General features: G+C 40.1%; 1 protein-coding gene across 1 annotated transcript in view; it reads left to right on the top strand.

Moving 5' to 3' along the window:
* Nucleotides 1-1,182: 1,182 nt before the first annotated feature.
* ANKRD55 (ankyrin repeat domain 55) overlaps nt 1,183-19,658 on the top strand; it is a gene marked incomplete at both ends in the record, with an annotated part of 100,395 nt that continues 81,919 nt past the window's right edge. The window contains one exon of the mRNA XM_082650422.1: nt 1,183-1,240. Coding sequence (XP_082506548.1) covers nt 1,183-1,240 — 58 coding nt within the window. The remainder of the gene's footprint in view (nt 1,241-19,658) is intronic.

The following is a 19,658-nucleotide window of genomic DNA, read 5'->3' as shown; positions in this document are numbered from 1 at the left end:
GTTTTGAATTTATTATACCAGATTTTTAATAACAAATATAAAACAACAGGCTTGTTTTAATAAGCCTAAAAATACAGAGGTAGATAAAGAACAAGATAGAAATCTCCTACTTTAATTGCAATCCCCTGAGGTAACCAATATTAACAGTATATCTTCATACATCTTCCTCTGTTCCTATGAACATACATGAACATATTTACATATACCGTGGGTGGTTGCTGGTTTTATAAAGATGTGAACAAATGAAATATATAACTTTTTTCATTTAATAATAGATTAGAGTCATCCTACCAGATAAATTCATATAGATTTACTTCAGAGTTTTAAATCTAGAGTATGAATTTACTACCATTTATTCAACTGCTCCTCAAATGATATACATTTGGGTGATTTGAGGTTTTTCCACAACATATAATACTGCACTAAACACCCTTGTGATTGCACACTGTTTTAATTTTATCGCCATGGATATCTGAGCCCTGAAATCCAACCTTTCAAACGCTACTTCCTTCCCCCCATCCTCCCTGTCATTTGGAGAAAAGAGCTGAAGGGAGACTAAAGATGAGCTGTGAAAGCCAGTAATTATTCCATACAGCACATGGCCAGCAGCCTCCTGCTACAATATTTACGTGCTATTCCGTTGAGATGGCACTCTGCTCACATGACCCAAATGCAGTTCTCACTCCACCAAGAACACAGCTGAATCCAAACCGCATTGGCAGCTTTGCACATGCTCCGTCTGGCCCTGTGAATCCTCACTCACCCATTGAGATTTCTTTTGGTTTAAAACAACACACCAGCTGCTGAGGCTCCGTTACCTCTAGTATTTTCCTGGCCCAGATCCAAGGCAGGTGGCCCTCTATGAAAACCATTTTTCAAGGTTTGAGCTTTTTTTTTCTGTATTTGTTGGGGGATAGAGTGTGTATAATATTTACACGTGGGTATAGCTGATGAGTGAGACCATAGGAAGTAACTCTTTTTCCTGTCAGGTATTACAGGAATAACATTTACCTATTTCCATCATTTGCCTTGACAAAGACCGGCAGCTCTAATGCACCCTTAATTCTCAAACAGAGGTCTTGGCAAGGGATGCTGTAACTGACTGTTGTGTTGACTGTAATGTGTAAGATGGTGTTTTCTCCTCTCTAGAGACCTGGATGCTTTTTGCCATTCTGGTGGTAAATGATGAGACAGGCAACCATGGATTTCAGCACTCCATCTGTGTTTGATCAGCAAAAAGGTAAAAACGCTGCTTTAACTCACCCTTGGTTCTTTGCATCTTTAGTCCAACGGTAGGGATTTGCACTTGTACAGGGAGAGAGAGTAATGTGTGTGTGTGTCTGTGTGTGGGTGTGGGTGTGTGGGTGTGATGTGGGAAGAGGATTTCACATAGGAAACAAACCTGTTCTAAATGTTCACTTCTCATTTGATAAGCATTTAGAAGGGAAAAATAAGCTTATGGTCTATTAGTCTTGCTAAAGTGCTCCTACTACAAATTTTAAAAATTGGGTTTCAAGCACACCAGCTATTTCAGATAGTATCATCTTTATTCTCATTAGCTTTTTGTTCAAATCTTTAAAATATATACATTATAATAAGTAACATAAACCCAATATCTCATTGCTATAGTTTCATAAATATCTCTTGATTCCCTTCAGGAATATATGTTGCCCAGATTTATGCTGTAGTTGATATATTATCTCATCCGAGGTTGTGTAATGACTTATCACTATGTTATTATTTGCAGTGAAAGGATATATCTTTCTTACTCATAATTCCCAGTGTGGAAGTAATTTTCCACACAAAACGATTGTTGTGAAATTGATCCATCCTTATAAAAAACATGTATTCAGCCATTCAGTCTGTGCCTGTACATTTTGCATATGAAGTGTGTGTGTGTATGCATATATATGTATATTATATATATACCTATGTGTAATTATGCATCTTTTCTCTGTAAGTACAGAAAATTTCCATTCTTTAAATGTAAGTAATATTTTAGGAGATTTTTAAAAAACATATCTGATATCTAAACCACTTGCAATACCCTCTGAGTATTCCTCAGAATCCTAAGATCCTTTGGTCATTTACCTGTTTTGGCTACACCGTGAAAATGGTGGTCTGCGAAAGCCTCATTAAGAAAAGTCATTGCTTCTTTCCTTTTCCCTTTTCCTGCTCTAGGCCATAGTGTGTTTACTACCTACCCTTCAAGCTACATCTGGTTTCATGGGTGAACTAGTTCAGTGCTTTGTCAGGTTACAGACTTACATTTAGATTTCTGAGTAACTACTGTGTGTGTGTGTGTGTGTGTGTGTGTGTGTGTGTGTGTGTGCGCATCTTCAGGATGTGCCAGTTTACACAGCATTGGGCTAGGAACACCATAGAGAAAGTGATTGTTACAGTTGTGCCCACCACATCCTTTGTACAGTTTGTATCACTGACGGCAATCAGCAAAAGTGAAAATATGCTTAGATCCAAAGACCTCATACTGGCTAAAAAATGACATTTTTGAGCTGTGCAATTCAAAGAGAAACACAATGGGTTTATTTTTTAAGACTAATTTGAGGGAGCTAGAACTGACTGCAGAGAACTAGCCCCTTGTAATGAATCCATCTGTTCCAGTGTTGTGTCTCCTAACAGGACTGAGCCCAAAACATAGTTAAAATATTAATTTATAATATTTATTTTCTTAAAACACCTTTCATGTGAGCAATTCACAGCTATTTCTCCACCCTAGACCTGATTCTTCCCCTTGTAAGTTAACCCTCTCCCTGACACGTCCATCTCTATTTTTCAGTCATTTCTCTCCAGAGGTGCTGTGGTATGGTGGAAATAGCATGGGCGACGTAGGTTAGAATGGCAGAATAACTACTTCTTAGCTGTGTGATCTTAGCAAGTTACCTGACCTCTCTGGGCCTTAATTGCCTCAGCAGTAAAATAAAGGAAACGATGCTCACCTAGCAAGGTTGTTGTGAGAATCTAAAATAATGTACAAAAAGCACCTGTCACATTGCCTGATATGCATTAACTGCTTTCAAACTGTGGCTGCTTTTGTTATTATCATTGCTGTTTTAATTATTACCACCCTCGACTGTGAGTTCCTCAAATGTGAAAGACTATTCACCTCTCTATCTCTAGCTTGAATTTAGCAGTCCTCAGAACAAATGAGGGTTTAGTTAAGGCCAGTTGACTATACTACATTAATTATTTTCTTTAGAACTCCAGAGTACCATTTAGAGCAACCCCTAGAACAACAGTTAACTAAATGATACCCGAATAGTTCTATTATCACATTAACCCTTCCACCTTCTTAAAAGCATGAAAGGCCATAATAGGTTTAGACCATTGCATAGATTCTAAATACCATATTGTTGGGCAAAACCATGGTGAAGTGACTTTCTCCTGAAAAGTTGAGTATGGGTAGGGCTTTAGTAGAGGATTTTCCTTGAATTCCTAATATCCGGGGAATCAAAGCTCTAGTGTCCACTAGCTTTACATGCAGATGTTGACGAAAGACATTACATCTGGAAAGATCTTAGAAGTCTTGTAAGACCGCTGCGACGGCATCGCCTTTATGGAATGTAGATATCGGCATTTAGGTATGACTTTGTGTCCTATTTTATTTTGCCTTCAAAAGAAAAACACTATCAAAAACCAAGGAAGTCCATGGTGTTCTCCACAGCTGGTTGGCATTTGACTTGTTTGAATTATGTATGGAAAGTCATTGACTGTGGATTGTTCCCGAGGTTGGCTTGATTTTTATTTTTGATTCTGAGCCATTGCATCCTCTACCAGCTGTTAATTCATCATGGGGGTGGGGGGGGAGGAAATGTTGCATTGCTGTCCGTAAGCTTTTTAATTATTTTTTTATTAGAATTATTAAAGACTTGGCTTTCTCCTTTCATCACTGTGAGATTACAGATCTACCTGAAATGTAACACTGAAAAGAAAAACTTGGCCACATATAAAAATCACCTAGGCAGTTTTTGAAAATCTTGATGCCTGGATTCCACCACTGGATATTCCAGTTTATTTGGTGAGGGGCATGGCCAGACAAAGCTCCCCAGGAAGTTCTAATGTACAGCAAAGATTGAGAACCGCTCATTCCATCCATCCCCCTAAGATCTCAGATGGGAAAAGTGAAGCACTGAGAGGTTAAAATGGGGGCCAATTTATGATCGTAACACACAGCTAATTAGTAACAGAGGGGACTGAGACCCAGGTGTTCGCTATCCAGACAGCAGACTAAGAAGTTTCTTTCCAAGGGCAATCTCTGGTCTTAACAGCTACTTTGAGGTGGAGGTAGGGCTCAGGCAGCTCTGGCTTATGGTTGCCCAGAGAATGGTCAGGAACGTGCACTTGGAAACTATGATGAATAATGACCTTCAGTTTGGCTCAAACCAAAACCAGGTGGATTTGGTAAGTCTGAGTCCCTCCAATTGCATTTTTCTATTTTTCTCTTTAGCAGAGGTAATAAGACAACCCCATGCCAGGGGCTTGGGGACAGATGGACATTTGCTCTAGTCCAGTCTCAGTCCTCATCCCAGTTGCACGGACTTGGACAGACTGGTTGATCTTCTCATCTGTGAAATGTGGATAATATTATACATTCACAGGGTTGCTAGGAGGCTTAAAGATTGTGTTATCTTCCTGGCCAAGAGGATTCGGCTGTGTCTCTGGCTTGCCCTGTGAAGCTGTGAGGCAGGAAGCCTGGGTCTTCAGAGCTCTCCACTCCGGCTTTGTGCTTCTTACTTTCACCACGGCAACATCTCTCTGGTCCCACGTGTTCTCCCTGGCTGTCTTCCCTCTCAAAGCCCACACGCAGAAAAGGACCTGTAGTAAAATCATTTACTACAGAACACAGAGGTTCCTACTGAAGTTGAGACTTCAGTTATGTAACCAAAGATCCCTGCATGAGGAGGAACCCAGGCCTCAGAGAGAAAATAGAAACGACAAGGGAGGTCCCAAGGGCCTCACCCAGCCCAGCCCTGCCCCAGCTCTGTAAGAAGGGTTTGAGGAAGCTGAGCGGTGTGTCTGCAGGCACCTCTGGGGGGTGTGGCCCACCCTTACAGGTTTTTCTCTGGTAGAGCTGTTGTGAGAATGCGAGGAGGGGCTCGGCCCTCCAGCCCAGATTTATACAGAGCATCGTGTCCTAGGGCTGCTCTAACAAATTACCATAAACTGAGTGGCTTCAGACAAGAGAAATGCAATCTCTCACAGCTCTGGAAGCCAGCAGTATGAAATCAAGATGTCAGCAGGGCGTGTGCTCCTTCCGAAGGCTCTAGGGAAGAGTCCTTCCTTGTCTCCTCCAGCTTCTGACTGCCGTGGCTTCATCACCCCAATCCGCCTCCATCTTCACATGGCCTTTTCCTCTGCATGTGTGTCTGAGAACTCCCTCTGCCTCTCTCTTATAACAGTACATGTGCTTGCATTTAGGGCCCACCCAGATACGCCAGGATAAGCTTCTACTCTCAAAATCCTTAACTCAGTCTTTCAACATGTGAAGTGACATGCACTCTTTTGCCATATGAGGTCATAGTCACAGGTCCCAGGGACTAGGACATGGATATACCTTCAAGGCCACCATTCAGCCTGCTACTTGGCATGAAAAAAGGTCAGATCTCAAGTTCCTTCTCAGAGGTATACAGTCTCATGGCTGGGTTTTTGGTAAAATCTATTCTCATTTAAGTCAGAAGAAAGGTTGGCATTTGGGGGGTGGGATGGAAAGGGCATAAGATAAAATGGCAAAACTGAGGTTCAAGCCTAAACCTGTCTGACTTCAAAACCCATCTTTTTTCTACTGCAATACTCTTCCTTGATCAACTATACATTTTAATGAAGAAATAAGCCATTAACAAAAATTTAAATTAATGAAGCATATATTTTTACAATCAAGCTGTTAGCCCTTGTATTGTGGATTTTTAAAACTCCCACATGCATATGTGCTGGTTTTAATTTCCAACTTTTCATCCAAACTGAGAACACCAAACAAAAAGAATTTAGAGTGCACAGATATGCACTTTGCTGAAAAAGCAAAAGTTAAAATTCTGATGTGACAAAGGAAGAATGCCTCCAAAGGAAGAATAAGCAAATTTTCAAAGGGGGTTGGGAAGAAAGTAGAGAAAAGGCAGGCAAAGGAGACAGGAAAGAGAGGGGATGACTTGGGCTCAGTTGATTTGGGGCACAGACCTTGAATGGGATGAAACCCAGGAACACTGAGAATTCTGTGATTGATTTTCAGATTGGTTGGTCCAGATACAGGAAGATTAGCTGGCAGGTGACCATTCCAGAGGTTCAGAAGCAGATTATCTGCTGCCTGTGGGAAAGTGCTCAGCCTTCTCCCTCTCTTGGCCAAGAAAGAGGAACAGAGGGAAGAAGTAACAGGAGAAGAATTCTTTTTGCAATTTTCTTGCCCACTCAAGACCTAACCCGGGCAAACACGTTGCCTGGAAGCCTGCCCCTCCCCCTCCTCTGCCTCCTTCTTTGTCCTCTTTCCAGCACACAGGACCTTCCCTTCCATCAGCCAGCTCCTGAGAAAGGTTGTGACACATCAATCCACTCCCAGCCCCTCTTCTGGACCTAGCTAGAGGGAAGCCCCTGACTGATCTTATCCAATTACCATTCACTGGCTTAGAGAACCATGAAACCGAAAGTGATTCAGTGGATTGGGGTTGAGGGGGGTGGTGTCGTTGTCAGCATTCTCCACCATAGGACAACTACAGTGTTCTCGGGAATGGGGCCTCTTCCCTGACTATGCTTCGCAAGAAGGAGAATCTGGGAGTGGTACGCAGAGGGAATGAAGGCCCACCTGGTGAGCCAGATCTCCTGAATCAACCCTGATGTTATGTCCCACAACTTGGCTAGATCAACTTCAGAAGGCAAATCCTCAGCTTAGCCCCTTGTCTGGAAGTCAGCTGGGTCACCACACTGAGCTTTTCCTACCATCTCTATTCATTAACTCCATATTTCTTCAGTAATTATTGAACAACTGTGTTGATGAACTGATATCCATAGATTTTCCCTTTGAGGCAACCATTTGGAATCAAGGATATTTTAATGGAGCCTAAAGGAAGAACCACTAAACTTGTAGCTATTTTTATTCCCAAACAAGTAGAAAAACAAACCTCTCACCCATCCGCAAATATAGGACAAGGTGAGGAGGTAAGGGTCTAGATGCACTGAGGCCCAAGGTTGGTGTAAAAGATGGGTATGGGCTAGACACCGTGTTGCAGAAAGACCACATCCACCCAGGAGTCATGTTTAGCACACTTGTAAGCCTAATAAATAGGTCCGTGTGCTTAATAAGGGCCCTAACTTTGTTTTCTCAATGTAAAATTTTAAAATGTCAGTTGCTTATTGATGAGGCCACTCTTGTTTTATTGGGTCCATTGGGGGAAGAAGTGAAGGGACAATGTTCCAATCTACATGGGAACTATTTCCATTCCTAAAAGTATCCTCAGAATTTAAAAAATATACACATATAACATTTAATAGCATTCTAATGCTTTTTTAACTTTTTGTTTGAAAATAATTTCAAACTTAAGGAAACATTGTAAGATCAGTATAAAGAACACTGTCTTTTACCCAGATTCACCTGTTAACATTTTACCCCATTTGCTTTATTGTTAGCTCTTTCTCTGTGTCCATCTCTACATCTCTTTGTATCTCTCTGTTTCTCTATCTGTCTCTCTGCCTCTTTCTCTATATGTATGTATGTATATGCTTATTTGTGTTTGTGTGTGTGTGTATACATGTGTATGTACTTTTATCTCATCTGCCTGCATTCCAATTTTGTCTATTGATCCAATAATGTCTTTTATAGCATTTTACCCCCAGTACAGGATCCAGTCTAGGATTAGGTACTACATTTAGTTATCAGGCCTCTTTAGTCTCCTTTAACCTGGAACATTTCTTTAGACTTTCTCTGTCTTTTATGACATTGACATTTTTGAACTTATAGTCTCTCTCTTTTTTTAATACCAAGTTCCTCTTTATGGGTTTGTCTGACGCTCCCTCACAGCTAGATTTAGATTATGCATTCCCAGCCAGAACACCACATGGGCGATGTGTCCGTCTCAGGTTATCACAATATGGTTTAAATTCTTTTAGATGGTAATTTGATGTTACAGGTGTTGCACTATTAGATATCAACTGGTTCTTACAGAGTTTTTTAAGTACTGGGGTTTCTTTCTAAATGTAAAATTAGCATCACCTTCTTCAAAATATTCAAGCAATACAAAAAAGAATTCAGTATAGGAAGTGTTGTATTCTCTTAACTAGCAAAGGGCTCTGTTCTTCAGAGTCTCTTAGCCCCAGCCTGTTCCCAGCTTCTCGGCTGCCAAGATAAACCCTAGCAACTCAACCTCCATGCGGGGATGGGGAGTAGCTTCCAAATGGAGACAGAGATCAGGCCAAGAATATTAACCAGTAGTAATAATCAGAAGAAGAGCGATAACTCTGGTTTATTAAGCAGCTCCCATTTATTAAACCAGACACTGTGCAAAACTTTCACTCCTATCATCTCACTGGATCCTCAACACAGCCTGTGAGATAGATTCCATTTCTAGTCCATCTGAGGTTACATGACTTATCCAAGGCCACACAGGACAAAGGCAAAGCTCCCATTTTTAACTCTGGTTTCTGACCCCCAAGCCTTCCTCACACTCTTGTTCACCATGAAGTTATACTTTTTGGATTCTTATAACCCACCTCATCAATCCCTTCCTTCATGACTCCTAGCACAAAAGAAAATAAAGGTGATGGCAGCTAGGTTTGCTCAAGTCTCCCCAGGGCTGAGCTTCCATTTGCAATGAGTTCTGCCCAGTAGGCTCAGCTTAGTGACAGGCCGACCTCTTCCATGGTAGGAGTGGATCCAGTCTTATAGCAACCTGCCTTTAGAGCAAAGAAAGACACCAGAATCCTAGGAGGAGGACGAGGTGGCTAAAAGGGTAGAATTCACTGGAATTTGACCTGTGGAACTGATGTGATGGGAATTGGGAATTTGTAAGGTCAGGTCTTGGCTTCCACCCCAGAAGCTTCTGAAGCCAGGTTCTTTATCATTTTCCTACTCAACCTATTTGTTCTGTGCAGCAACGGGTTAACATTTCTCCAAGAGACATTTCAGAGGGCCCCGACCCTGTAATCAAGGTCACAAATAAATAGCAATTGATAAAGAGGAAAGAGAATTATTTTAACCTTGACATCCTAAGCTTTGATCCTGGGTGACCCCAAGATCATTCCTCTGTTCTCTAACTCACAACAGTAAATCAGAACACAGTTTGGTGTTCAAAAAACAACAACAACAACAAAAACACCTTACTTTTAAGAATCATGAGAGGAACACCTGAAATTCATCTGAAATGACATTTTTATCCTTCTTACTTAGTGCTATTCAAGTCAGCTGACTCAGCATGACCACTACGCAGAGGTCTGGGGATGGGCTCGCAGCTGTCTGCTTTCAGGTGGTCACTGCAGAAGCCGGTCCAGATCTTGGAAGTGTTTTGTCTTAGAATAGTAGTAACTTGTAGAATTGAAAGGAACTCAGCGAATGTGTAATCCAGCTCCCTCACTTTTTACATGTGAACGCTGAAACAGAGGGGTTAGCAGTGGTACAGTGTACTGGACTGTAATGGCCACTGGAGTCACACCAAACAATTCAAGTCCCAGTGCTGCCACTCTTTTTACCGACCCTTTCCAGTCAGGCCCCAGCAAGGGTCCTTCTGCTGGTGTCATTGGAGCCAACAGAATGAGCCTGAGTTTGGTTCAGAAGTAAAGGCGAGTTTTTTTCTTTGCTCAAAGAATGGAGAAACACGAGCTCACTCTCTAGAGGACCCGCTGTCCCTACAGGCTGTGGGCGGGGCTGCTTTATAGGATCTCCTCAGCGGAGGGGGCGGAGCTCTCCCAGGGCGGGCACAGCCGAACCGCTCAGGCTCCAGGGCGCAGGCCCGGAGCAGCGTCTCTGCCCGCGGCCGGCGGCCATCTTGAATTGAGGTGGTGTGTGCAGCAGCGCTTCTGCCCACGCCCAGAGCTGAGGCGTCTCGCACGGGCGCTTCACCCGAGGAGGAACTCTGGTCTGAAGAGCCAAGTACCAGTACGAGGCCTCTGCTCGCGGCTCCCTGTGAGCAAGTGAAACCAGACTAATCACAAAGGAACAAGAAAAAAGGTTAGACTGTATTTTAATACCCAGATTCTATTTTTCCATGAATTGTTAGTGGGCTATGCTGGTGACACTTACTGTGTGACCCAGCTGTTTAACATCTCTATACATCACTTTCCTACCTTGTAAATTAACATGGTGCTATTACAAAGGATTGTTTATAAAGATTGAATTAAGGAATACATGCAAAGTACCTGCAACCACTGCTGGCCCATAGTAATCACTCAGTAACTGCGAGAGGGTGTTATGGGTTTGTTATAAAGGTGGTTATAACAGTCTTCAGAGGATTGTTAGAAAGATTCAATGACATAATACATACAAAGCACTTGGAACCATGCCTGGCCCAGAGTAACCACTTAGCAAGTGCTAGTGATTCTTACAGATGACTTACCTAAGGTCATATGGACAACCGGTCTTCCCTGGTCAAGAGAACATCCAACCCTCAAGTTACCCCCCCCCCCCCGGTAATGAATTCATAGCATAGCACTCCTTTTTTAAATTTTATTTTTTAATTTTTTATATAATTTTTAAAGGTTAATTTCCATTTACAGTTATTACAAAATATTGTCTATATTCCCCATGGGTACAGTATATCCTTGAGCCTATCTTATATACAATAGTTTGTACCTCCTACTGCCCCCTTCCTCCCTACCACCACCCACTGTTAATCACTAGTTTGTTCTCTATATCTGTGAGTCTGCTTCTTTTTTGTTGTATTCACTAGTTTGTTGTCTTTTTTAGATTCCACATATAAGTGATATACAGTCTTTCTCTGTCTGACTTATTTCACTTAGCATAAGGCCCTCCAACTCATCCATGTTGCTGCAAATGTCAACATTTCATTCCTTTTTATGGCTGAGTAGTATTCCATTGTATATATACACCACATCTTCTTTATCATTCATCTGTTGACAGACACTTAGGTTGCTTCTGTATCTTGGCAATTGTAAATAATGCTGCTATGAACATTGGGGTACATGTAGCTTTTTGAATTAGTGTTTTTGTTATATTCGGATATAAACCCAGGAGTGGAATTGCTCGGTCGTATGGTAACCCTGTTTTTAGTTTTTTGAGAAACCTCCATACTGTTTTCCACAGTGGCTGCACCAATTTACATTCCCACCAACAGTGTAGATGGGTTTCCTTTTCTCTACATCCTTGACAACATTTGTTACTTGTGTTCTTTTTGACAATGGCCATTCTGGCAGGTGTGAGGTGATGTCTCATTGTGGTTTTGACTTGCATTCCCTGATGATTAGCGATGTTGAGAATCTTTTCTTTTGTGTGTGTGTGTGCAATTGCTTTTATAAACAGATTTTAGGCTGGAATAAGGAGCTCCTAGTTCATCATGTTGGAGATTGTCCTTGTTGCTATAGGCTGTTGAAGTGTGCCTCCCTTATGATCTGGTTGATGTGGGAATAAGGACCTTGGCATACCGCATTCTCCTCATATAAGGACTGAGGGGTACTCTTGTTGAGTTCAGCAATGATCTGGTTTAAGCTGCTTTCTGATACAATTCTGTTTCTGGGGAATTAACACTGCTGCTCCTGTCATTATCATTGCTTGAACATGCACACACTTTGGTTCCTCTTAGTGGTTCCTTCCTTATTGTGTTTCGTTGCGTCCTGAGACTCCTGAAAAACAGGGTTTCTCTTACTCCTTTTGGACTGGGGAGAATGGTGATTGTCCTCTTTATTATCATTCCTTCTTCTTTTCTGCTTATTGTTCAGTGACTGTGTTTCTAATTCCAACAGCATGTCGGTAATTGGGTCTACATTCATATTTAGGACAGAGAATACATTAGTACTGGCCAAAGTGGCCCTGGCAGAATTGGCTGAAGAAGCAAAGCAGGATGATGGTGAGGACCAGAGATGGACCAGTACAGGCCAAAGTTGCCTTGTAAAAACATTCTGGCATGGCATACCTCCCTAGTCCTGGCCCCAAAAGCCTAGAAACCTTGAGTATCTTTTCATGTACCTGTTGGCCATCTGCATTTCCTTTTTGGAAAAATGTCTATTCAGTTCTTCTGCTCTTTTTTTTTTTTTTTTTGGCTGCGCTGGGTCTTTGTTGCTGCGTGTGGCCTTTCTCTAGTTGTAGTGAGCGGGGGCTACTCTTCATTGCGGTACACGTGCGTCTCATTGCAGTGGCTTCTCTCATTGCAGAGCACAGGCTCTAGGCACTTGGGCTTCAGTAGTTGTGGCACATGGGCTTAGTTGCTCCGCAGTATGCGGAATCTTCCCGGACCAGGGCTCGAACCCGTGTCCCCTGCATTGGCAGGCGGATTCTTAACCAGTGCGCCACCAAGGAAGTCCCTTCTGCCCAGTTTTTAATCAGTTTTTTTTTTAATGTTGAGTTATGTGAACTATTTATATATGTTGGATATTAATCCTTTATCAGTCATATCATTTGCAAATATTTTGTCCCATTCAGTAGATTGTCTTTGTCGATGGTTTCCTTTGCTGTGCAAAGCTTTGGAGTTTAATTAGGTCCCATTTGTTTATTTTTGCTTTTATTTCCTTTACTTTAAGAGACAGATCCAAAAAAATATTGCTGTGATTTATGTCAAAGGGTGTTCTGCCTATGTTTTCCTCTAGGAGTTTTATAGTATCCGGTCTCACATTTAGGTCTTTAATCCATTTTGAGTTTAGTTTTGTATATGGTGTTAGAGAATGTTCTGATTTCATTCTTTTACATGTAGCTGTCCAGTTTTCCCAGCACCACTTACTGAAGAGACTGTCTTTTCTCCATTGTATATTCTTGCCTCCTTTGTCATAGATTAATTGACCATAAGTGTCTGGGTTTATTTCTGAGCTCTATATTCTTTTTTTTTTGGCTGCATGCGGGCTTTCTCTGGTTGCAGTGACCGGGGGCTACTCTTGGTTGCTGTGCACAGGCTTCTCATTGCCGTGGCTTCTCTTGTTGCGGAGTATGGGCTCTAGGTGTGCGGGCTTCAGTAGTTGTGGCATGCGGGCTCAGTAGTTGTGGCTCACGGGCTCTAGAACACAGGCTCAGTAGTTGTGGTTCATGGGCTTAGTTGCTTCGCGGCATGTGGGATCTTCCCAGACCAGGGCTCAAACCCGTGTCCCCTGCATTGGCAGGTGGATTCTTAACAACTGCGCCACCAGGGAAGTCCCATCTGGGCTCTATATTCTTTTCCATTGATCTAGGTGTCTGTTTTTGATAGCACTACTTTTTGTTTGGAAATTGGAAGGGGCAGAATTTGCCTAGCAAGAAAACCACATCAGAAAGAAAATAATTCCCAGAAAAGCTCACAGGTCTTGGAGTACTTCTACTTTCCCTTTCCTCTTTTTCTGCAGTTCTATCCTCTCAGTCTAAGACTTGCCTTCTAGATATAACTCATCCCATTGCTTAAAAGCCAGCCTACCTGTTAGCTTCCACTTTCCATGCTGGTGCCAGGCAGGTTTCTAGACTTTCTATGCTGTTCTAGGAATCGATCTAGTCTTGAAACACAATCTTACTTTTAAAATTATTATAGTTTCATAATGTTTTACGATTTGATAGAGAAATCCTCCTTTGACACTTTTTTCAATTTTTTTTGTTTTTTTTTCAATTTTTTTTTTTTGTTTTCCTCTTTTTGTTTGTTTTTGCTTTTGGTGTAGTAATACATTCACACAATTTCAAGGTATAAAACAATGTACAGTGAAAAATCTCCCTTCGCACCAACCCCTCCAGCCATCCAAATCCCCTCCTGGAAGCAAAACAATGTAAGCAGTTTCTTATATGTCCTTACCAAGAGATTCTATGTATAGATAAGCAAATACTTAAGTATATTCTTTTTTTCTTCTTCAAAGCATAAATGTATCCATTTATTTTTACAAATGAAAGTCAGTATCATTTTTCTGAGCCCGCCCCCCAAAAAAACTTTTGGAACTTTCACTGAAATGACATTAAACTTAAAAATGAATCTGTATAATAATTAAAATTAGTTATACTATTTAGTTCTCCTATCTGGAAACATGGCATGTATCTTCATGAATCCAACTCTTTTCTTAGTTCCTTATTTAGATTCTGAATATTTATTACTGGGTATTTTATATTTTCATTTTAGTGAGTTATTTTCAATGTAAGGAGGAGTTAGTTTTCCTCATATTATTTAATATAGAAGAACTATTTAGTTTCATATTTATTTTTAAATCTGGCTAACTTATTAATTCTAATGGTTCTCTGGTTAATTCTCTTGTGCCATCCTGGTGCACAGGATGAAACCAGATGCACTGGTTTAAGATCCTGCTCTGCCATTTAATAGCTGTACAACTTAGGGGAAATTATTAAAGCTCTCTGTGCTTCAATCCCCTCATCTGTAAATAGGGTAAAGATACTACCTACTTCATAAAATTGTTGAAATAAATAAATAGCTTAATTCAAAGGAAACTGTTAGGACAGTGCAAAGAACATGAGTAAAAGTTAGCTTTGATTAAACTTTGATAATTTTGCTCTTTATGATTATTATCTCATTTCTTTTTGCTTCATATATTACTGCATTAGATAAAATTTGTCTTCTTTCTTTCCCTATTTTTTCACTATTAGGTGTGGTGTTTGAAATTGATTAGAAACAAATGTAGTTAATCATATTGATAATGAAATCTTTTATTCCTAGTTGTTAAGCTTTTTTAAGGAACAGAGATCAAATTTTATTAAATGCCTTTCTATTCTTTATTCATATAATCATATATTTCCCCTTTGTTCTACTGATGTGATATATTTTATTAATAGACACCGGAAAATCAAAACATCTGTATTCTAGAATAAACTCTGTTCAGTCATGGTGTATTATTCTTTCAACATCCAACTTAATCTGATCTCGCAGAATTTAATTTAAAACTGAGTTTACAAATTGGGTCCATCTATAGGTGCCTGTATGCACATGTCTTTGGCAGTTTATGCTAGCCTTAGAAAATAAATTAGAAAAATTTCATTCTCTTTCTGTGCTTCAGTATGAGAACTATTTGTTCCTTGGTTATTTGACATTTATCTTAATATTTTAAAAGAATTCGCTCAACCTCATATTAGAATCCTTATGCTATTACCACTAACTTTAATTCTCTCCTTGGTGTACAAACAGCTTCTCATAGATGCATTCCCAATTTTCAGTTAATGTGTAGATTTTATTTTTTCTACAACTGAGTATAAACTCTAGCACAATGATGTCTCTCCAGCAGAATAATGAGCTGCACAGCTTGTGGAATGTAGGATATAGGCTGCTGTGAGTAAGAGAGAATGGAATGTGGAATACTGTCCAGCACCAAGAAAGGTCACAGTTTCACTGGAATATATGAGGGCTTCGCCACCTGAGTGAATGGGCAGCGATAGACAGTAGTGCACATTGGTCAAGAGAGTTGAAGCTGAGGCCTGACAGCCTGCAGGCTTATCTGAGTTTCACCACTTACTAACTGTGTGACTTTGAGTAAGTCACTTTCCTGCCCTATGCCTCAGTTTCCCCATCCATACAGTGGGAATAATTCTCATAAGGTGAGAATTAAATGAGTTGATTTCTAGAAAAGGTTTAGCACAGTACCTGGTGCATAATAAGCGTGGCATATTGTTGACCATAATTATGATTGTTATTCAGACAGTGACAGAGACCCCCTGGAACAGTGGATGCTTTCATAGCTACTGGGAGACATTGTTGTGCCGTCAAAATGGTTGTATTGAACTTTTTGCTAACTTTAGGATTGTTCTGAGATTAATTCCTTCAAATATGCTACCAAAAATTCTAGAATTCAAAACTGTGCAGGAAACACAAAAAAGCTAAGAACCTTGACTATAGACAGACCACAAGACTCTTCGGAATGTGATTGAGATGCACTTTGGCCACATTCCCACATTCATGCGTATACCGCTGCAGAGAAGTTACTTCTGGGATCCATGCTTTCCAAGCCGCAGTTCCAGTGAATGGGCTGTAGGAGGAGCCTCCTCCAAGGTGTTATTGAGTTAGTACCATATGATAAGGTTGCCCTTACAAATTAGTGAAGAAAGGAGAATTATACAATATTGGGGGGAAAAAAAGTAATTGTGGCATGCAAATATAGAGTTTAAAATTTCCATATTAATTACAGCTAAATGTCAACACATAAGTATAAGGTTTCACGGGCAATGAATCATAAGTGCAATATCCATAGATTTTGTTGGTTTATTTTTCAAAAACCAACAAAACAAACTGAGAACTTAAGTGGCAAACAGGGAAAAATAACTGCAGCATAGATAGCAGATGAAGAGTTGGTGTCCTTAATGTATATAGAGCTCTTTCAAATCAATTAGATAACGACAAATGCCTTGAAATAATATGTAAAGGATACCAACAAGTAATTCATGAAATGGCCATAAACATGTGAAAAAACTTCTCTCTTAGGAATAATAAAAGAAATGACCATTGGAAATGATATACTCTTCCTTCTTTCACATCAACATTATTTTTTAAAAAACAATAAATCACAGTGTCATTAAGAATGAGGTAAATGTATGCTCTCAAGCCCTGCTTGGGAAGGGTGTATTGGGTCAACCTTTCTGGAGGGCAATTTGACAAAGCGTCAAATTTATTGATTCCCAAGTTCATTTCTAGGAATGTGTCCAAAGGAAATAAAGATGCACAGAAACGCATATATGCAAGAATGTTATAGCATTATTTGGAATAGCTACAGAATTAATAATTCCTCCCAAAAGAGAAGCAATTTAAATGTTCAATAGTAAGAGAATGATTAAATCGGTTGTGCTAATTCCAGTCAATGGGATTTTATGCCACATTTTGTAAATAACATTTTCAAATCTTACCTATGGCATAGGAAAATATTTGTGATCCAATATTAAGTGTTTGAAAAAGAGCAACAATCAAAATTATATGTACAGCATGATCTTTTTTTTGTAAAATGTAACTCCAGCACCATGCTAAGAACTATTAGTCACTGGTTGTTACAATATTAAAATACCTCTGTATCCTCAGTCAATAGAGATTATTCCAGCCATTCCCCAGGAACATACACAGCCCACAGTCCAGCAGCTAAAAAGTTATCAACCCTGCTCCAGCTGTTAGGCCTGCCTCCAGTCTGATGGGGGACCTGTCAAGCCAGTCATTAGATCCTTTTAATATTACCCTTCATCTGGTCCTTTACTGTGGGAGGGGAATTTGGAGTGGGAGGAGAAACGGAGATTCACTTAATAAATGAGTAGCAAAATGGCCTTAGTGTTAGCCAAACTCACATTAGATCTCAGAAAATTTCAGTCATTTTCTTCAAGTTTTATGATTGTATTCTCATCCACAGAAGATCACAGTGTGGGAGATTTGAGATTTGCGTTGCCACCTTGGTCAATGAATCCTGCCCCACCAGCAGCCACTGCCCCCAAGCTCAGCCACAGGCAGGAGTCCACTGTCCTAGGGCGCTACCCACCCCAAGCTACAGCACATTCCAGAACTCTCTCCCTCCAGTTCTATGCCTCCTGACCTCACAGCTTTTTGCACCTTTTAACCATTATGCTTGCTCCTTAGGAACTGGCCTTCTCTTTTATACAGCCTTTGGGTTGGGTTACCACTTATTTTCAGCCATGTCCATTTTGAGTGCAGGATAGGGGACAGGAGACAGTTTAGATTTTAGAGGGGGAAGATGGAAAGGGCAGAGGCTCACAACTGCACATTCTGAGGCAACTAGATCTTTCGGGTTTCCAAGCTTTCCCTCCTGCTAGCACTTCTCCCCACTCCCATATTTACATTATACAGGCAGGTGGAGGAATGAGGCCTCCAGGATGGGTGGGAAACAAGCCTATAAATCAAGTATATACAACATACCAACATCTTAATAGTGATTATCTTTGAGTATATATTTCCTTCTTATCTGTATCTTCATAATTTTTGTAATCCAAAATGAAATAACATGAAATGACGGATCAATTAAATCAAAATATCTGGGGTTAGCACTTAGGTATCAGGGGTTGGTTTTTTTTGGTTTTTGTTTTTTATCTCCCCAGATGGTTCTAATGTTTAGCCAGTTTTGAGACCCAGGGATGTAGTGAACCTTATTTTACAAAATAGAGAACTGAACCCAGGGTGGTTCATAGTAATACACTTGGCTAATATTTCTGTTGTTCAAAAATAAAGTTCTTTATGAGATTCAGATTTAATTGAGAAGTCATTTCTGTTGTCACCTGTTTTCTTTGCATTTTTTAAATTGAAGTATAGTTGATTTACAATGTTGTGTTCATTTCTGCTGTACAGCAAAGAGACTCAGTTATACATACATATACATTCTTTTTTATATTCTTTTCCATTATGGTTTATCTCAGGATATTGAATATAGTTCCCTGTGCTATACAGTAGGACCTTGTTGTTATCCATTCTATATGTAATAGGTTGCATCACTAACCCCAAACTCCCAGTCCATCCCTGCCCCTCTCCCCCACTCCCCTTGGCAACCACAAGTGTGTTCTCTATGTCTGTGAGTCTGTTTCTGTTTTGTAGGTAAGTTCATTTGTGTCATATTTTAGATTCCACATATAAGTAATATCATATGGTATTTGTCTTTCTCTTTCTGACTTACTTCACTTAGTATGATAATCTCTAGTTGCATCTGTGTTGCTGCAAATGGTATCTTTTTCCATTCATCTGTCCATGAACATTTAGGTTGTTTCCATGTCTTGGCTATTGTGAAAAGTGCTGCTGTGAACATAGGGGTGAATATATCTTTTTGAATTATAGTTTTGTCCAGATATATGCCCAGGAGTGGGATTGTTGGATCCTATGGTAATTCTATGTTTAGTTTTCTGAGGAACCTCCATACTGTTTTCCATAGTGGCTCCACCAATTTACATTCCCACCAACAGTATAGGAGGTTTTCCTTTTCTCCACACCCTCTCCCACAATTGTTATTTTTAGACTTTTTAATGATGGCCATTCTGATCAGTGTGAGGTGATACCTCATTGTAGTTTTGATTTGCATTTCTCTAATAATTAGCGATATTGAGCATCTTTTCATGTGCCTATTGGCCATCTGTATGTCTTCTTCAGAGAAATGTCTATTTAGGTCTTCAGCCCACTTTTTGGTTGGGTTGTTTGTTTTTTTGTTGTTGAGTTGTGTGAGCTGTTTGTGTATTTTGGAAATTAAGCCCTTGTCAGTTGCACTGTTCGCCAATATGTTCTCCCATTCCGTAGGTTGTCTTCTCATTTTGTTTATGGTTTCCTTTGCTGTGTTGTCACTGTTTTAGACCTCACAATATTACATACTCACAGCTCTGATGATACAGTTTAAATCAGCCTTACTTAACCATATATCCATAATCTATGAGAGTCGAGGGAAGCTATTCATTTACTTCAACTCTACTTGAAATGCTAGTGATAATGCCTTATGAAATTATTTAAAGGAACAGAAGACTCCTATCACTTTTCCTAATTCTGTTCCCAAGGATTGGAAAGAATGAGACTTTATTTCGTATATGTACTCTACAATTTGCCAGTTGGAAAAGAATATGCTAATTAAATCAATCAACATATTTATCA

Source organism: Grampus griseus (assembly GCF_964374135.1).
Source record: "Grampus griseus genome assembly, chromosome: 3".
Lineage (NCBI taxonomy): Eukaryota > Metazoa > Chordata > Mammalia > Artiodactyla > Delphinidae > Grampus > Grampus griseus.
Note: the sequence above shows the minus strand (reverse complement) of the source record. Positions and strands in the feature narration are given on the sequence as shown.